The 15872-nt window shown below is 43.4% G+C and overlaps 1 protein-coding gene across 2 annotated transcripts in view; it reads right to left on the reverse strand.

The window, feature by feature from the left end:
* Positions 1-389: 389 nt before the first annotated feature.
* Positions 390-15872, reverse strand: part of LOC115171087 (protein phosphatase 1 regulatory subunit 1B) — a 36123-nt gene continuing 20640 nt past the window's right edge. For both annotated transcript variants that reach the window (XM_029727589.1, XM_029727588.1), the window contains exons 3-6: positions 6284-6367; positions 6093-6168; positions 3263-3400; positions 390-2266 (exon numbers count right to left, since the gene is read on the reverse strand). In XM_029727589.1, the coding sequence (XP_029583449.1) occupies positions 2142-2266; positions 3263-3400; positions 6093-6168; positions 6284-6367 (423 nt within the window). In that variant the 3' untranslated portion in view covers positions 390-2141. The remainder of the gene's footprint in view (positions 2267-3262; positions 3401-6092; positions 6169-6283; positions 6368-15872) is intronic.

The following is a 15872-nucleotide window of genomic DNA, read 5'->3' on the forward strand; positions in this document are numbered from 1 at the left end:
CTGACAGTAGCATTAGGCTACTTAAGCTACAAATGCAATATTAAAGGACCTACCATTATATTTGTCTATTGTTGCAATAACTTATCAGTCCAAAGAAATTAATTAGCATACTTTCTAGGAAGCCTATTTTTAATTTGTCAGCTGACTTTGCCAGTTTTGTTTTCCATGAGGGTGTTTTCTGACATACTCCACTTGAAGAACATACCATCAGAAGTATCAGAATTCCTTCTGGAATGTGGGTCATGTTCATAAATTGCATCATAGGGTGTGAAATACTGACCATCTTGTGGCAATCATTTTGTGCGGTCATATATATTATTCTATAAAGTATATTTTCAAAGTTTTAGGATTTTAAGATTAGTTTCACACACCAGGACACACACACGAAGTAATTTCAAATCAGGAAAATGTGTTTATTTAGATATTGTTATTGTTGCTCACATTGAAATGTCTACATCTTTAACAAGTACAGAAAAAAGAATGAAAACAAAAAGTGGAATAAAGAAGAATAGTACGATTAGAGTTCATTCTTGCCATGGCACTCGTCTATTGAACATAGAGGATAGATAGACTTGGAGAAGGAGAGGATGCTCACTCCAGCCAGACAATGGAGGGAGTAGGTGCCATATGTCTCAACACTTTGTCCAACAAAAAGAGAATCAAAACAATTACTATATATTAACAGTTGGTACAGATTGAGACATTCAACTGTGACACTACAACAAATGTATTCCGCTGACTCAAGCACTCCTGCAGTTGGAGAACAGATGTGATGGAAATAAAGAAAACTGTTTATTAGACTGACATTATCAATGAGTATATGATGATAATGACATTCTGAGGGTGAATATTTTTATATTCAAATGTGTCATTCCATTTCAGCAGGAAGAGAGAGAGAAAGAGAGTCACTATGTATTGTATTGTCTGTATTGTTTTTCATGAGAATATGAAAAATACAGTTATCCAAGTCGTGACTAAAAGGTTACTAAACGTTGTGACAATTGTTCAACAGAGAGAGGCCATATACAGCTAAGTTGATTAATAGGTCTTTACACAGGAAATGATTTAAACAAACAAACAATAAGAATCTGATTCTGTATACAAAATGAATACATTTTTTTTCTCACAAAAAAAATAAATTGGACTACTTTTACAAAAGCATGGCATCCTCACATACACCCAGAGTACATCATTGACACAAATAGCTTTGATGGGCACCAAAAATAACTTCAAATGCATCACAAATAAATGTTTCAAATGCATTACAAATCTAGATCATTTCAATTATATAGATGCATATTATTTGAAGGCCTATGCAGTGCACAGTTTATTGTATATAAATCCATGTCAATACATACTCTCTGGTTATTCTACATCCCCTATCTTGCCACAAGATGGCAGCAGCTGCTCACTTCTTCCAAGAACAAGATCTCAATATGATTAGGCTGCAGAGATATCCAATCTAGGCCAGAGTGAAATTTGGTACACATAATACAGGTCTTTGTGATTTTGAAAGGAACCCATATGGGAGTCTGTATTATCATATCTGCACAGTAATGGAGCAGCTTTAGAATATAGTCTGGACCGATAGTCAGAGACTGATGATATCTCCTCTGTGTGTGTGTGTGTGTGTTCTATACTGAAGCTGTTATTTTGAGTGTCATGTGTAGTTATTATTTCTAGCCATTATTCCATTGCTCTGTAACATTAAAGAGCAAAGCTAGAAAGTAAGAAGTGAATGAATGGTTCCCTTGACATGGAAGAGAAGACTAGCGTTGCAGTGAGGGACCTCAAGGTCACAGTGACCTTGGTGACCTTGCCCTATCCACTAGTCTCATTAGCTCTAAGGAGCCACTCCTCACCTCTTCACAAGGGCGATATCTATTACACTCGCTCTCCCTCCCTCTCCCCCCCTCTCCCCTTCTAGATTAATGTACAGATTCTTTGCTCACAGATTTGCTAACAGTACCTACCTTCGTTCATTCATTCATTCATTTAATTTGAATATGCACCATTCAAACTTAGAAGCTCTCTTTCTCACTCATGCGTTCACACATTAAATCACTCATTCATTCACTCAATCATTCACACATCTGCAACCATCCATCTCTCCCTTTATTTTTTTGTTGTTTAAAGTAGTGTTAAAACTTTACACTTTTGCGCACTTTCTTTGCCTTCTCTGTCTTTTCTTCCATCTTTTCCTCTTCTTTCTCTTTCTCTTCCTCCTCTTCATCCGGCTTCTCTGATTGATCTGTGGTGCTGGTCGCTTGGGGGTCAAAGGAGACAAGAGATGATGTCAAAGAACAGCAGCACACACTGATCTCCTTCAAATCAAACCACTAACCTTTTACACAAGGAAGCTTGATGACTACTTAGATTTGTGGATTTGGATGTTTCAGAAAAGACATGCAGGGAAGGTAAACAAACAGCACTAGGGAAAAGAGGTTAATCAATTTATGGGACATCATAATAACTCTACTCCCAAACCAGTCTATGGTAATCTGGTTCTACCTGTCATTTCCTGGTCAGGCATGTGCCTCCTGTGAGTGTGTGTAGAAATACGTGTGTGTGTGGAACATGGTATACACGTCTGAATCATACCAGTACATATGAAAGTGTCTTCTGTATAAATGTGCATGTGTATGCAGGCCTAATTAGGCAATTGCTCTAGTGAGGATAATCACATCCTACTTCAATGTATCTTTAAGAGTCCCTGTCTAGCGATGTGTGACACTACAGCAACTCTGCAGCCGTGTTGCGTTCCAACGACAGATTTACAGAAAAATGATGACAGTAATAGCCAATGAAACAGCGTTTAACGATGCTACAGGAGAGATTTCACTAGGAAGCTCTGCCATCTGGGCTGGCAGCCCAGCATCAGTACTGATGCCACAGAGAAAGCAGATAGACTGTTAGCCATGGCTAAGCATCTCTGGCCCCTGACTGGCACAGGGCAGGATGGAAGCACAGGGAGGTCTGCTGTGCTCTCTGATAGATTTGGTGGAGTGATGCTAATATGTGCTTATGTAATATCACTGCTACTTGTCGCAGAGAAGACTTTATCTCAGGCCCTGCTGTTTTGAACATGGCATAGTGCAACGTTCATCCCATCTGACTTAAAAGTGGGCACTGAATAACAATGGCTATACACACAGCTTAACATGTAAGCCGGTTACACCATTGGTGAAAGCATCAATGCGATTATATGAGTGAGTGTATATAGTGTGTTACTGGTTGACAGTGTATGGAATCCCTATCTCACCAGCAGCTTTGGTGGGGAATCTCTCCTCCCTCTCCTCATGACAGGGGTAGTCGTCGTACTCCTCCCCCTCAAAGGGGTCTTCCAAGGGGGGGTAGACACCCAGGTTCTGCATGTGTGCCTCAGCCATCTTCTGGACGGCTGGACGCACACATACACATGATACACAGGAACACACACAGGGACAAAGGGAGAGAGGGATAGGTTGTTTTGGGTTTACCAGGCTTCAACACTGTCAACGTTACCATGCGTCATACGGGCTTTCAGATGCATGCCAGACAGACAGATAAGCAGCCAGCCAATCACCCAGCAAGACAGACAGACATACAGACAAATAGCCAGCACGTTCATGTTTTATAGTTTGTAATGGACTGGTATAATACATTTGTGTCCTATATACACACACACACACGTCTTTACTCTTTCCTGCATTTGTTTTTATCCTTTCATTTCTCCTGTCTGGTCTTCTGTTCTTTTGCTCGCTAAAAAATGCTGACTCACCCTGCTCTCTCTTAATCCCCCTCTGTCTAGGTCACCTTGGCGCGCATCTGTCTGTCTGTCTGTCTGTCTGTCTGTCTCTCTCTCTCTCTCAGCTAATGAAGAATCGAATACTGATGCAGGAACACAGACTGGGTTATTATAATAACACTCTACACGCATATAGTAATCCCCCTTTAATTCTTTAATTAACATCTACTAACAAGCCTCCAAACAGATTTTTTTCTGGTCTTACTTGCACATGCTCTATGTTTATGGCTCTGCGTGAAACAACAAGTATGAAGCAACATTTACAACTGTGTCTGTGTGTCTATCTGCTGTATATGCTCCTTTGGTAATCCTGGATGATCCAGAGCTGCACAGACTCACACTCAGTGACTCACAGCTGTCTTTCTCTCTCTATATAAATATGTGCATAGAAGCAAAACATGTGTCTATATTTCCATAGAAGAAATCCCTCTTGCGCATACAGTATCTCACAAAAGTGAGTACACCCCCCACATTTCTGTAAATATTTGAGTATATCTTTTCATGTGACAACACTGAAGAAATGACACTTTGCTACAATGTAAAGTAGTGAGTGTACAGCTGGTATAACAGTGTAAATTTGCTGTCCCCTCAAAATAACACAACACACAGCCATTAATGTCTAAACAGCTGGCAACAAAAGTGAGTACACCCCTAAGTGAAAATATCCAAATTGGGCCCAAAGTGTCAATATTTTGTGTGGCCACCATCATTTTCCAGCACTGCCTTAACCCTCTTGGGCATGGAGTTCACCAGAGCTTCACAGGTTGCAACTGGAGTCCTCTTCCACTCCTCCATGACGACATCACGGAGCTGGTGGATGTTAGAGACCTTGCACTCCTCCACCTTCCGTTTGAGGATGCCCCACAGATGCTCAATAGGGTTTAGGTCTGGAGACATGCTTGGCCAGTCCATCACCTTTACCCTCAGCTTCTTTAGCAAGGCAGTGGTCGTCTTGGAGGTGTGTTTAGGGGGTCGTTATCATGTTGGAATACTGCCCTGCGGCCCAGTCTCCGAAGGGAGGGGATCATGCTCTGCTTCAGTATGTCACAGTACATGTTGGCATTCATGGTTCCCTCAATGAACTGTAGCTCCCCAGTGCCGGCAGCACTCATGCAGCCCCAGACCATGACACTCCCACCACCATGCTTGACTGTAGGCAAGACACACTTGTCTTTGTACTCCTCACCTGGTTGCCGCCACACACGCTTGACACCATCTGAACCAAATAAGTTTATCTTGGTCTCATCAGACCACAGGACATGGTTCCAGTAATCCATGTCCTTAGTCTGTTTGTCTTCAGCAAACTGTTTGCGGGCTTTCTTGTGCATCATCTTTAGAAGAGGCTTCCTTCTGGGACGACAGCCATGCAGACCAATTTGATGCAGTGTGCGGCGTATGGTCTGAGCACTGACAGGCTGACCCCCCACCCCTTCAACCTCTGCAGCAATGCTGGCAGCACTCATACGTCTATTTCCCAAAGACAATCTCCAGATATGACGCTGAGCACGTGCACTCAACTTCTTTGGTCGACCATGGCGAGGCCTGTTCTGAGTGGAACCTGTCCTGTTAAACCGCTGTATGGTCTTGGCCACCGTGCTGCAGCTCAGTTTCAGGGTCTTGGCAATCTTCTTATAGCCCAGGCCATCTTTATATAGAGCAACAACTCTTTTTTTCAGATCCTCAGAGCATTCTTTGCCATGAGGTGCCATGTTGAACTTCCAGTGACCAGTCAGTATGAGGGAATGTGAGAGCGATGACACTAAATTTAACACACCTGCTCCCCATTCACACCTGAGACCTTGTAACACTAACGAGTCACATGACACCGGGGAGGGAAAATGGCTAATTGGGCCCAATTTGGATATTTTCACTTAGGGGTGTACTCACTTTTGTTGCCAGCGGTTTAGACATTGGCTGTGTGTTGTGTTATTTTGAGGGGACAGCAAATTTACACTGTTATACAAGCTGTACACTCACTACTTTACATTGTAGCAAAGTGTCATTTCTTCAGTGTTGTCACATGAAAAGATATACTCAAATATTTACAAAAATGTGGGGGGTGTACTCACTTTTGTGAGATACTGTATATACAGTATAGTACCTACTCTTATAAAGATACTCCAACTGATTGACATGACTTGTATTAATTTGTCACGTGCATCTTACCCCACTGCCCCCATTTCACTAATAATATAAGCAGGAGGCAACAGAACAGTAAAGCAAGGTAAACACAGTATCAACACAGGGATAATTCACCATACAGAGGACATGTATACACTACTTACTCAGTCAGCTATACTCTTACCTTTCAGGGATGGTGGTTGATACACATTTGGGTTGACTCGCTTGGGCTTGAGTACCCCATTCTCTCCTACAATCCACTGTGGAAGGAAGAACAAGTTGAATGTAGTCTACAATTTTGAAATAACGCAACCATTCACATGACTATAGGGTGACATGCAGTTATCCTCTGAGGCACTAGGGGCGCTCTGTTACCTGATGGGTGGACTGATCATCCTCAGGAGAACACTGGTCTGCCACTCTGAACAGTGTTGCAGGTGTAGGCCGCCGGCGCCGGATCTAGACACACACGAGAGAGAAGAAGAGAATCTGGTATTTGGTTTTTTGGGTGTAAGCTATCTCATCAGCGCTTGTAATGTGTCCAGTTCTCCTAATTTGACTCCAGGCAAGGAGTCAAGTCTGAGTACTGTCGGGGCAGGCCAGGGGGTCAGAGGTTAGGGGTCAACAAGAGGTCATCAGAACAGAGGACATCCAATTATGTCACATAGGTCCCTTTCCTGCAGTCGAATGACCAACGTGCCCTCTAGTGGCCTCATGGGTGCAATGTTATTAGTATTTTTCATGATTTCATAAAAATAAAAAAAATCCACTAAAAATCCTGTGTTTCTATGTCAAATGGTTTTGTTATGTTTCAGTCTTCTGTGATGTTTGTAAAGTGTAATATTGGGATGCAAACTCACATTTAAACACATATCTATATATATATATATATATATATATATATATATATATATATATATATATATAGAGAGAGAGAGAGAGAGAGAGAGAGAGAGAGAGAGAGAGAGAGAGAGAGAGAGAGAGAGAGAGAAACTCTCTGTGTGACCCTGATTTAGCCCAATTAACAGAGCAACCCCCCGGGAGAAATCAGTATCACTCTGAACTCTACGTTAGTCATTAAATACATTGTACTTAGTACATGGTTGATATATACATTATATGGTACAAACATAGTTTACCAATCAATATGCATGTGCCTGTGGGTATTCACTGCAGAACAGTAGTTTGATGCAAAACTATGTCACTCAAGCAAACAAGTCTGTGAGCATAAATTCATGTTTGCATATCTGCCAACAAAAACATGTAGAAACAAAAACATGCGACTAATTGATAAAGAATGTTTCCAGTGAGGGCCCTATAGTAGGTATTACTGCCCTCCTCTCTCCCCCTTTTTCCCCTCCTCTCTCCAGCTTCTCTAGACCAGTGGCAGGCGGACTGGAGCTCACTCCCTTTAGGTTTCCTGGGGCGGAAGGCAGCCTAGTGGTTAGAGCGTTGGGCCAGCAACCGAAAGGTTGCCGGTTTGAATCTCTGAGCTGACAAGGTAACACTCTGTTGTTCTGCCCCTGAACAAGGCAGTTAAACCACCATTCCCAGTAGGCTGTCATTGTAAATAATAATCTTTCTTAACTGACTTCCCTAGTTAAATAAAGATAAAATTACTATATGCCCAGTGAGGAGACTTGTCATGAACTTATCTGTTTGACTTTCCAGGCTTCCATCCTTATAGTAGTGCACTGTTCATCTGACTTGAATGCATGTATCCAAAACAACTTACCACAGCAAGTTTGCAAACTGTTTTCTGCTTGATCTATTTAGACTGTGGGAGACTGTGTTTGCGAGTCAATGCACTGTGAATGTTGTTGCCAAACCTTCACAGTAGGGTTCTACCTGTCCCAATGGGTAACCTGCTAACCACTCTAACTGGGTGCTCACAGTACGCTGCAGACGGCTCTCTCATTCTGTCAACACTGGCATTCTTAAGCTACAGTACAAGATTCATTCATTTGACAATGGAAGGAATGCAGAGAGAGGGTCAAGGAGAACAGTTTATGGGGCCTTCTGTTCTGTAGTTTTAATTCCAGGTAGAACCCTACTGTGAAGGTTTGGCAACAACATTCACAGTGCATTGACTCACAAACACAGTCTCCCACAGTCTAAATAGATCAAGCCGAAAACAGTTTGCAAACTTGCTGTAAGTTGTTTTGGATACATGCATTCAAGTCAGATGAACAGTGCACTACTATAAGGATGGAAGCCTGGAATGTCAAACAGAGAAGTTCATGACAAGTCTCCTCACTGGGCACACAATTGGGTCATATTTAGTACGTTGATTAATGAGATTCCAAACTATTTTCACCCACTCAAAAAGACAGCCAAAGGTTTGTTGAATTCCCAATGTGTTATCAATATTATTTTTAAACATCTAAAACAGAGTTGTTTTTTTTTACATAATTGTTTTGGGGGGAATATTACTAACAACATATTAAATGACTTTTGGCCAAGGATCTGTGGAATAAGTTAAACGTGTGTAAAACTACACAATGTAAAATTATGAATCTACAATCAAATCAATCAAATCAAATCCAATTTGATTTGTCACATGCTTTGTAAACAACAGGTGTAGACTAACAGTGAAATGCTTACAATGTACGTTCTTAATACTGGGCAACATAGGCCTGGGAGACTCACAGTGTTATTGGTATCCACAGTACTCCACCAATTGTACATTTTTCTATTCAATAGCATTCCCCCCAAAGTGTTTTTATTTGACATAAATGCACTGTAATTTAAAACTGCAAGTTTTCTCTCTGTGTTGAATTGCAGGATATTAGCTTTAGAGCTGCAACAATAAAAACAAATATCCGTCCCATGACAAAATGTGTAGAATTACAGGAAATTAGATTGAAAACTGCTGAACGTTCTCTCTGATGCCAAGAAGCAGGCCTTGTTCTTTCCCTGGGCCCGAGACTTGGTTCATCCAGCCATGTACTGCAGACGTCATAGTAAAACTCCTTGTAGGCTGTTGTTAACGCACTCGAGTTGTGTTCTGATTACGAACGGGTCTCTGATGAATTTGCTAACACAAAAGGGGTCCCCCGGCCCCAAAAGGTTTGAGAACCCCTGATCTAAAATTACAACCAAATTCCAATGAAAAGATTGTCTTATATTTGGTTTAGTTGTCACTTAAAATGTGTTTTCACTGCGCTTTCAACCATTTAAAAGCACATTCAAGTTCAAATGGGAATACAATGTGAGATGTTTGGTTTATTTCTACAACAAATGAATGTGTTATCACTGTGTTTGATCTAACAGCATGGCTAAATGACCTGGATTACAGTTGAGATTACATTAAAGTACATGGTGCAAGGGATCAATGCTGTTTGAGAGTCAATGCAGATTATTATAGCAGTAGTGAAGATTTCCACAGACCTGCAAACCTGAACATAAACGCTTTCTATTATTACATAAGAAGACATTTATTGTTACAGTAACCTCAAAATGTGGCCACTCATTTTAAGGTTGAAGAAATATTGTTACATTAGTTTGTAAAATAGCCTTCACATTAGGCTATTTGCTGTCTTACAAAAGTAATATTGAATTGTGTTCGGTAGACAATGCAACCAAATATCAACTTTTTAAGGAGATGTATCTTCTGCATGAATAGTCCCATCGGTGCCACTGAGCCTGGCTTTAATTCCAACTTGTCTACAAATGAATTAACAATTGATATGTTGGATTCACGTTTTCATTTCAACCAAAAATCTAAATACAGTTTGATTTGATTTAATCTCTATTCTTGAACTTTTATTTTTGGTTGAATGGAGAAGTGAATCCAAGATATTTATTACTAGCATATTGGTAATAGACAGTGACAAATATTAAAGCTAAGCAGTGATGGGCTTGGTTAAAACTCTGGATGGGAGACCTACGAGATAGGTGTAGATCAAATCAAATCCAATGTTATTGGTCACATGCAGATGTTATTGCGGATGTAGCAAAATGCTTGTGTTTCTAGCTACAACAGTGCAGTAATATCTAACAATTTCACAACAATACACACCAATCTAAAGTAAAATGGAATTAAAAATGTATAAATATTTGGATGAGCAATGTCAGAGCAGCATAGACTAAGATACAGTAGAAAAGTATAGAATACAGTATATACATATAAGATGAGTAATGCAAAATATGTAAACATTATTTAAGTGACTAGTGTTCCTTGGTTAAAGTGGCCAGTGATTTCAAGTCCATGTACATAGGACAGCAGCCTCTAAGGTGCTCTCCAGCAGGAGGTGCTGCCCAGACTACTGCTTTCTATCTTATAGTGGATATTACGTCGAAGATGACGTTGTTTCAAAGGTGAAAATTAAACATATTTTATACAAGGTTTGTCTATGTTGAATATTGGTTACCATGATCATATAATCCTGTGGTTGAAATTTCACCTTCAAAACAACAGTTTACGCTGACGACTTTTTTCAAATCCAATGTATTTTCCACGTAGACAACAGGTCACAATACGTTGACAAATGAAGTGGAAACAATGCTGATTCAACCAGTTTGTAACCAGTGGGTCCTCTCTAGATCTATACCAGCCAACCTTGGCCATAGCCTGAACCTTTCCTCCTCTCTGTTTATGGTGTCACACATCATCAGTGGCACTTCTCTAGTTTCCATGAAGTTGTTCTCTGAATGTGTTTGACCCTGTGGATCTCATTCCTCTAGTTAACCAGGGCAGACAGGGTCCTCGTCCCAAATGGCACCCTATTCCCTATATACAGTAGAGTACTACATTTGACCAGAGCCCCATGTGCCCTGGTCAAAACTCTGGTCAAAAGTAGCACACTACAGAGGGAATAATTTGTAAGTCGCTCTGGATAATAATTTGTAAGTCGCTCTGGATAAGAGCGTCTGCTAAATTACTTAAATGTAAATGTAATGGAATAGAGTGCCATTTGGGAAACATCCTGGGTCTAGGAACTGTGCGTCAAAGCAAGCAGGTCACTGTTGCCAAAGCACAGGCTTGGTTGGCCACACAACACATCATAATCTCCTCATGAAGGTTCTGTATATCTCTCCTCACTTCCCCTCTATCCCTCACTCTCACTCTCTCTCACCCCCCACTTCCAATTCCACTTCATCCTCTCCTCCCTTTATCCTGTTCACCCCACATATCATTTTTCATTCCTTGACAGTGACATGACATTATCCTCAATCCCCCTCCTCTCTTTCTTTACAACCTTCTCTCTCAATCTCCCCCTCTCTCCTATCGTTTTCCTCTTTCTCTCTCACCCATCTCTCTTCCCTTTTCCCACATCACCGGGCTGTGCCCACCGGGTTTTGTAATCTTATTATGGCGCTCAGCTTGAACGACATCTCTCCACTCCCTCATTGGGAGACATCCCAGCAGGGCTCCCTCACTGTGTGACCCCCGACGTCCACATCTCTCTCCACTGATATGGTGAGAGGCCCTGGTTGTTGCTGTGGCTGCTGCTGCTGGTCAGCCTGGCTCACACCTGATATCTCTGCTGGGTAAAACCAACCCCCTTGCCTGCCCGCCTGCCTGAGGTAATGGTGGAAGAGTGGGTAAGACAGAGCGCAGCAGACCAGATGTTAACCAGGCCCATGTCCCAGCTACTATACTGGGATGTTTCTTGGCCTTATACATAGTACCAATCCAGGTATGTAGAGGACTGATCTTCCTAGGGCTCTGGGGTGAGCTCTGACATGTCACTGTTCTTTAGAGGAAGGGAGAGGAGAGAGAAAAGAACAGTGAGGTAGACGGAGCAAGATAAATTAAAATAACAAATGTCAAGGGAGCTCAAAAAGGTAGAGAAAGCAAGTGGCATACACACACACACACACACAGAGAGAGAGAGAGAATGAGAGAACGAGAGAGACAGGGGGATAGAGCAAGCGTATGTGTTTTTGCCCTAGAGCTGAAAGGGTGTTGCTGGATAATTGAGGTCATTGTGGTATAATAAAATTATTTATACAGTATGTGTGTGTGTGTGTGTGTGTGTGTGTGTGTATGTGTGTGTGCGTGGACCCTCAGAGAGCGTGTGAGAGTGACTCAGCTCTTACTGACATCACTACTGGCCTTCCCATGTTAATGAAGAGACGGTGACGTTTAACCCTAAACCTCTTTACCGCCACTATTACCTGTAGACTACTAGGGCTGCTAGAATGATTAACTTCCTGTAATGGACCAATGAATGGCATCAAGCTGCTTCCAGGAAAAGGTCACCATCGATTATAGAGAAGGTGAGTATATACAGCTATAAACGCATAGAGGGGTCAGGGTGAGTAACAGCTATTGTGACAGGCATCAATGCACAGTGATTATGCACACATGCCATTTCCAAAGAATAATATGCACCGTATACGGGTCAAACACACAGACACACACCTGGCATTTCTCATACACACACACATCCGGCTGGGTGACGGTGGCAGCAGGGCGGATGACGGTGGGAAAGGCCAGATGACATAACACACAGCCACTTGTAATTTTCCAGTCTTTCAATCACCCCACTTCAATAGTTACATAAGATCATCTGTGACCTTCACATTTACGTTTTTATACTGGGGCACAGCATGTGAGATTACTCCTGTTATACTTTACCCCCCACTCCCCCCCTCTCCCACACTCTCCCACCCTCTCCCACTCTCCTCAGTTGCAGCCATTGTTCAGTATCCTTAAGTATCAGTCCCACTGTTTCTGGCCTCTCAGCAGCTATGTAGAGCAGGAATGCATCCCAAATGGCACCCTATTCCATATATAGTGCACCAGAGTGGGCCCTGGTCAAAGGTAGTCCACTATATTGGAATAGGGTGCCGTTTGGTACACAGACGTGGGCTGTTGATGAGCTGTCACAGGGCCACTCACAGGCTCCACAGGTGGGGCTACAGCCGGTATGTGTCCCCACGGGACTCCCTGTCCCCCACAGAGCCTACAAGCACAGGGGAAATATTACAGCTCTTAAGCTTCAAGAGAGCCAGGCCTTCATTATCAATAAGAAGGTGCTTGAATGACTCACCTGGTTAAACTAAGGTTAAATGAAAAGGAGACCTTATTTTAACTGAAGGTGGCTTAGATACATGCTTATCTAGGGTAAGTGTGTGTATGTGCATCAGTGGAGGCTGCTGAGGGGAGGACGGCTCATAATAATGGCTGGAGTGGAGTAAATGGAATGGAATCAAACACATCAAACATATGGTTTCCATGTGGTTGATACCACTCCATTGACTTCATTCCAGCCATTATTATAAGCCATTCTCCCCTCAGCAGCAGTGTATTTGTGCATGTGTGTGTGTGTGTGTGTGTGTGTGTACATGCCTGTGTGTAGAGCTGTAGTGATGGTGAGCGGAAAAAGAGAGCGTTTTGAACCTACTTTGATTTATGTGACTTTCACACCTCCCCCTTGGATGTGTCACATCTGCTCCTGCTACGCCCTGTGGTGTTCATCCGGTGTCTTCTTGACCTGCAGTTACTCCCCCTGTACACTCTCTCTCTCTCTCTCCCGCTCCCTCGCTGTGTGATTATGTGGTTGGAGACAGGTGTGCTGGAGTCAGAGCAGATCCCTACCAGCTGCAACTCAATCCATAATCAAGACCTCTACAAATACTCAGTCCTGCCACTTCCACTCTGCCAGATTGTAAACTCTCCTCAGTCAGTCCATGATTCTAGCCATTTATTATTACTCAAGATCCTGTTACGCTGCTGTGCCTGTTCCCCTGCCTGACACTGTTTATCATCATTGCAGTTACTGCTCTGTCTCTGGCTCCTGTCTCCTGTTCCACATCTCACCACCCAACTACCTTGCTCTGGATTTTACTCACCATCACTACCTTGGAATCCCCTCAGGACCCATTTACTCAGTTCTACTCAGCCAACTCAAACCTCAGTCACCACATCTGGTTTTTCTGCAACTCATCTGAGCTACCCTGGATCTGCACTCCCTATCTCCCTGTTTACTCATCTGGGTCTGCTCTTGGGTTCCCCTGTGTTGCTCTGCTTAACAGTACGATCTGGCCAAGAGATGAACCCAGCAGACTCCACTACTCTTCACCAAATTCTTGTTGGTCAAGGCACCCTTCTTGAGCAACATGACCAAGCCCTGAAAACCCTGCTGGAGAATATCATGGAGTTTTCACAGAGCCTGTCTGACCTACAGGTCAGAACCTCCGCCCAGAGTTCACAACCAGTCTCAAGTCCCTCTTTTCTGCCCAGGGAGCCTTTTGTTCTGACTCCTGACCGCTATGATGGAAATCTTGCCGCTTGCAGAGCCTTTCTTGTGCAATGTTTACTAGTATTTGAGCAACAGCCCTACTCTTATGCTAGTGAATGAGCCAAGATGTATTTTTTGATTGGCTGCCTTTGAGGACCAGCACTTTCCTGGGTCACTGTGGTGTGGGAGAGACAGTCACCTATCTGCTTCTCATACAGTGGATTCACAGATGAGATGAGGAAGGTCTTCGACCACCCGGTCTGTGGAAAGGATGCTGCTAAAGAACTTCTGTCCTTCGTCAAGGCTCCCAGAGTGTGACTGAAATGGCATGTGAGTTCCACACCCTCACCGCAGAGAGCGGCTGGAATGATGAGGCCCTTCAGGGAGCATTCCGGAACGCACTCACTGAGACCCTCAAGGACGAGTTGGTGTCCAGAGAGGAGCCTGATGGACTTGACGAACTCATTTCTCTCACTATCCGCATTGATAACCGTCTCCATGAGCATTGGAAGGAGAGGGGAGGTAGGGTTGCATGTCCCATAACATCTGCTTCAGTGCCTTGCTCACTTTCTCCGACTGCATCTCATCTCCAGGCATGTTCTAATGCAGGTCGGCCGGACCCGTCTATCTCCAGAGGATAGGCAGCGGCGTATCAGTACTAGGAGCTGTCTATATTGTGGCCAGGTTGGTCACCGGGTCTCCTTGTTCCCTGTGTCCAGCAAAAGAGGGGGCTCAGCAGAAGTGGGGATAAACTGTTGAGCCAAATCACCTGCCCATCATTTCCCAGACCCCTGCTTGAGGCCAACCTTGTGTGGCAGAACCAGGCTTTTCCTCTGCCTGCTTTCATTGATTCAGGTGCCGACGAGCTTTCTAGACCGAGGGGTCATTAATCAGTTGGGTCTGGACACTGTTTTGCTCCATTCACCTCTGGATGCCAACGCTCTCAATGGAAAGCTACTGTTCCTATGGAAAGCTACTGTTCCTGTTATCCTGCGTCTCTCTGGAAATCACTAGGAAAAAAAATCAGTTTCCACATAATCGACTGTTCTCACTCACCTCTGGTTCTGGGACATCCATGGTTAAAAATACACAACCCACAGATTGACTAGTCCGCCGGAAGGTTAACTACTTGGAGTACATTTTGTCATTCTAATTGTCTACATTCTGCCCTTCCTCCTGCCTTGTCTGCACCCCAGTCCATTCCAGATCCCCCAGACCTGTCTTCTGTTCCTCCAGAATATCACAGTCTAGCTCCTGTATTAAGTAAGCACCACACCCCATCTCTGCCGCCTCATCGGCCATACGACTGTGCTATCGAGCTTCAGCCTGGAGCTCCCCTCCCTAGTAGCAGGTTGTATAACCTCTCTCGCTCCGAGCAAGAAGCCAAGGAAGAACACATCCAGGACTCCCTGGCTGTCGGACATATCAGGCCTTCTTCCTCTCCAGTGTGTGCTGGGGTTTTCTTCTTCAAGAAAAAGGATGGGTCACTGAGGCCAAGCATAAACTTTTGTGGGTTGAATAGTATCACTGTCAAGAACAAGTATCCCTTGCCACTCATCAGTACTGCTTTTGCCCCCCTCCATGGGGCCACAGTGTTTACTAAACTTGACCTCCGGAATGCCTACCACCTTGTCCGCATCAGAGAAGGGGACGAGTCGAAACCGGCGTTCAACACACCACTTGGACATTGAGTATTTGGTCAGGCCTTTTGGTCTCACTAATGCCCCTGCTGTTTTACATAGCCTGGTTAATGATGTCATTGGGTGTTTTGT

The sequence above is a fragment of the Salmo trutta genome, chromosome 32, assembly GCF_901001165.1.
Source record: "Salmo trutta chromosome 32, fSalTru1.1, whole genome shotgun sequence".
In the NCBI taxonomy this organism is placed as follows: domain Eukaryota; kingdom Metazoa; phylum Chordata; class Actinopteri; order Salmoniformes; family Salmonidae; genus Salmo; species Salmo trutta.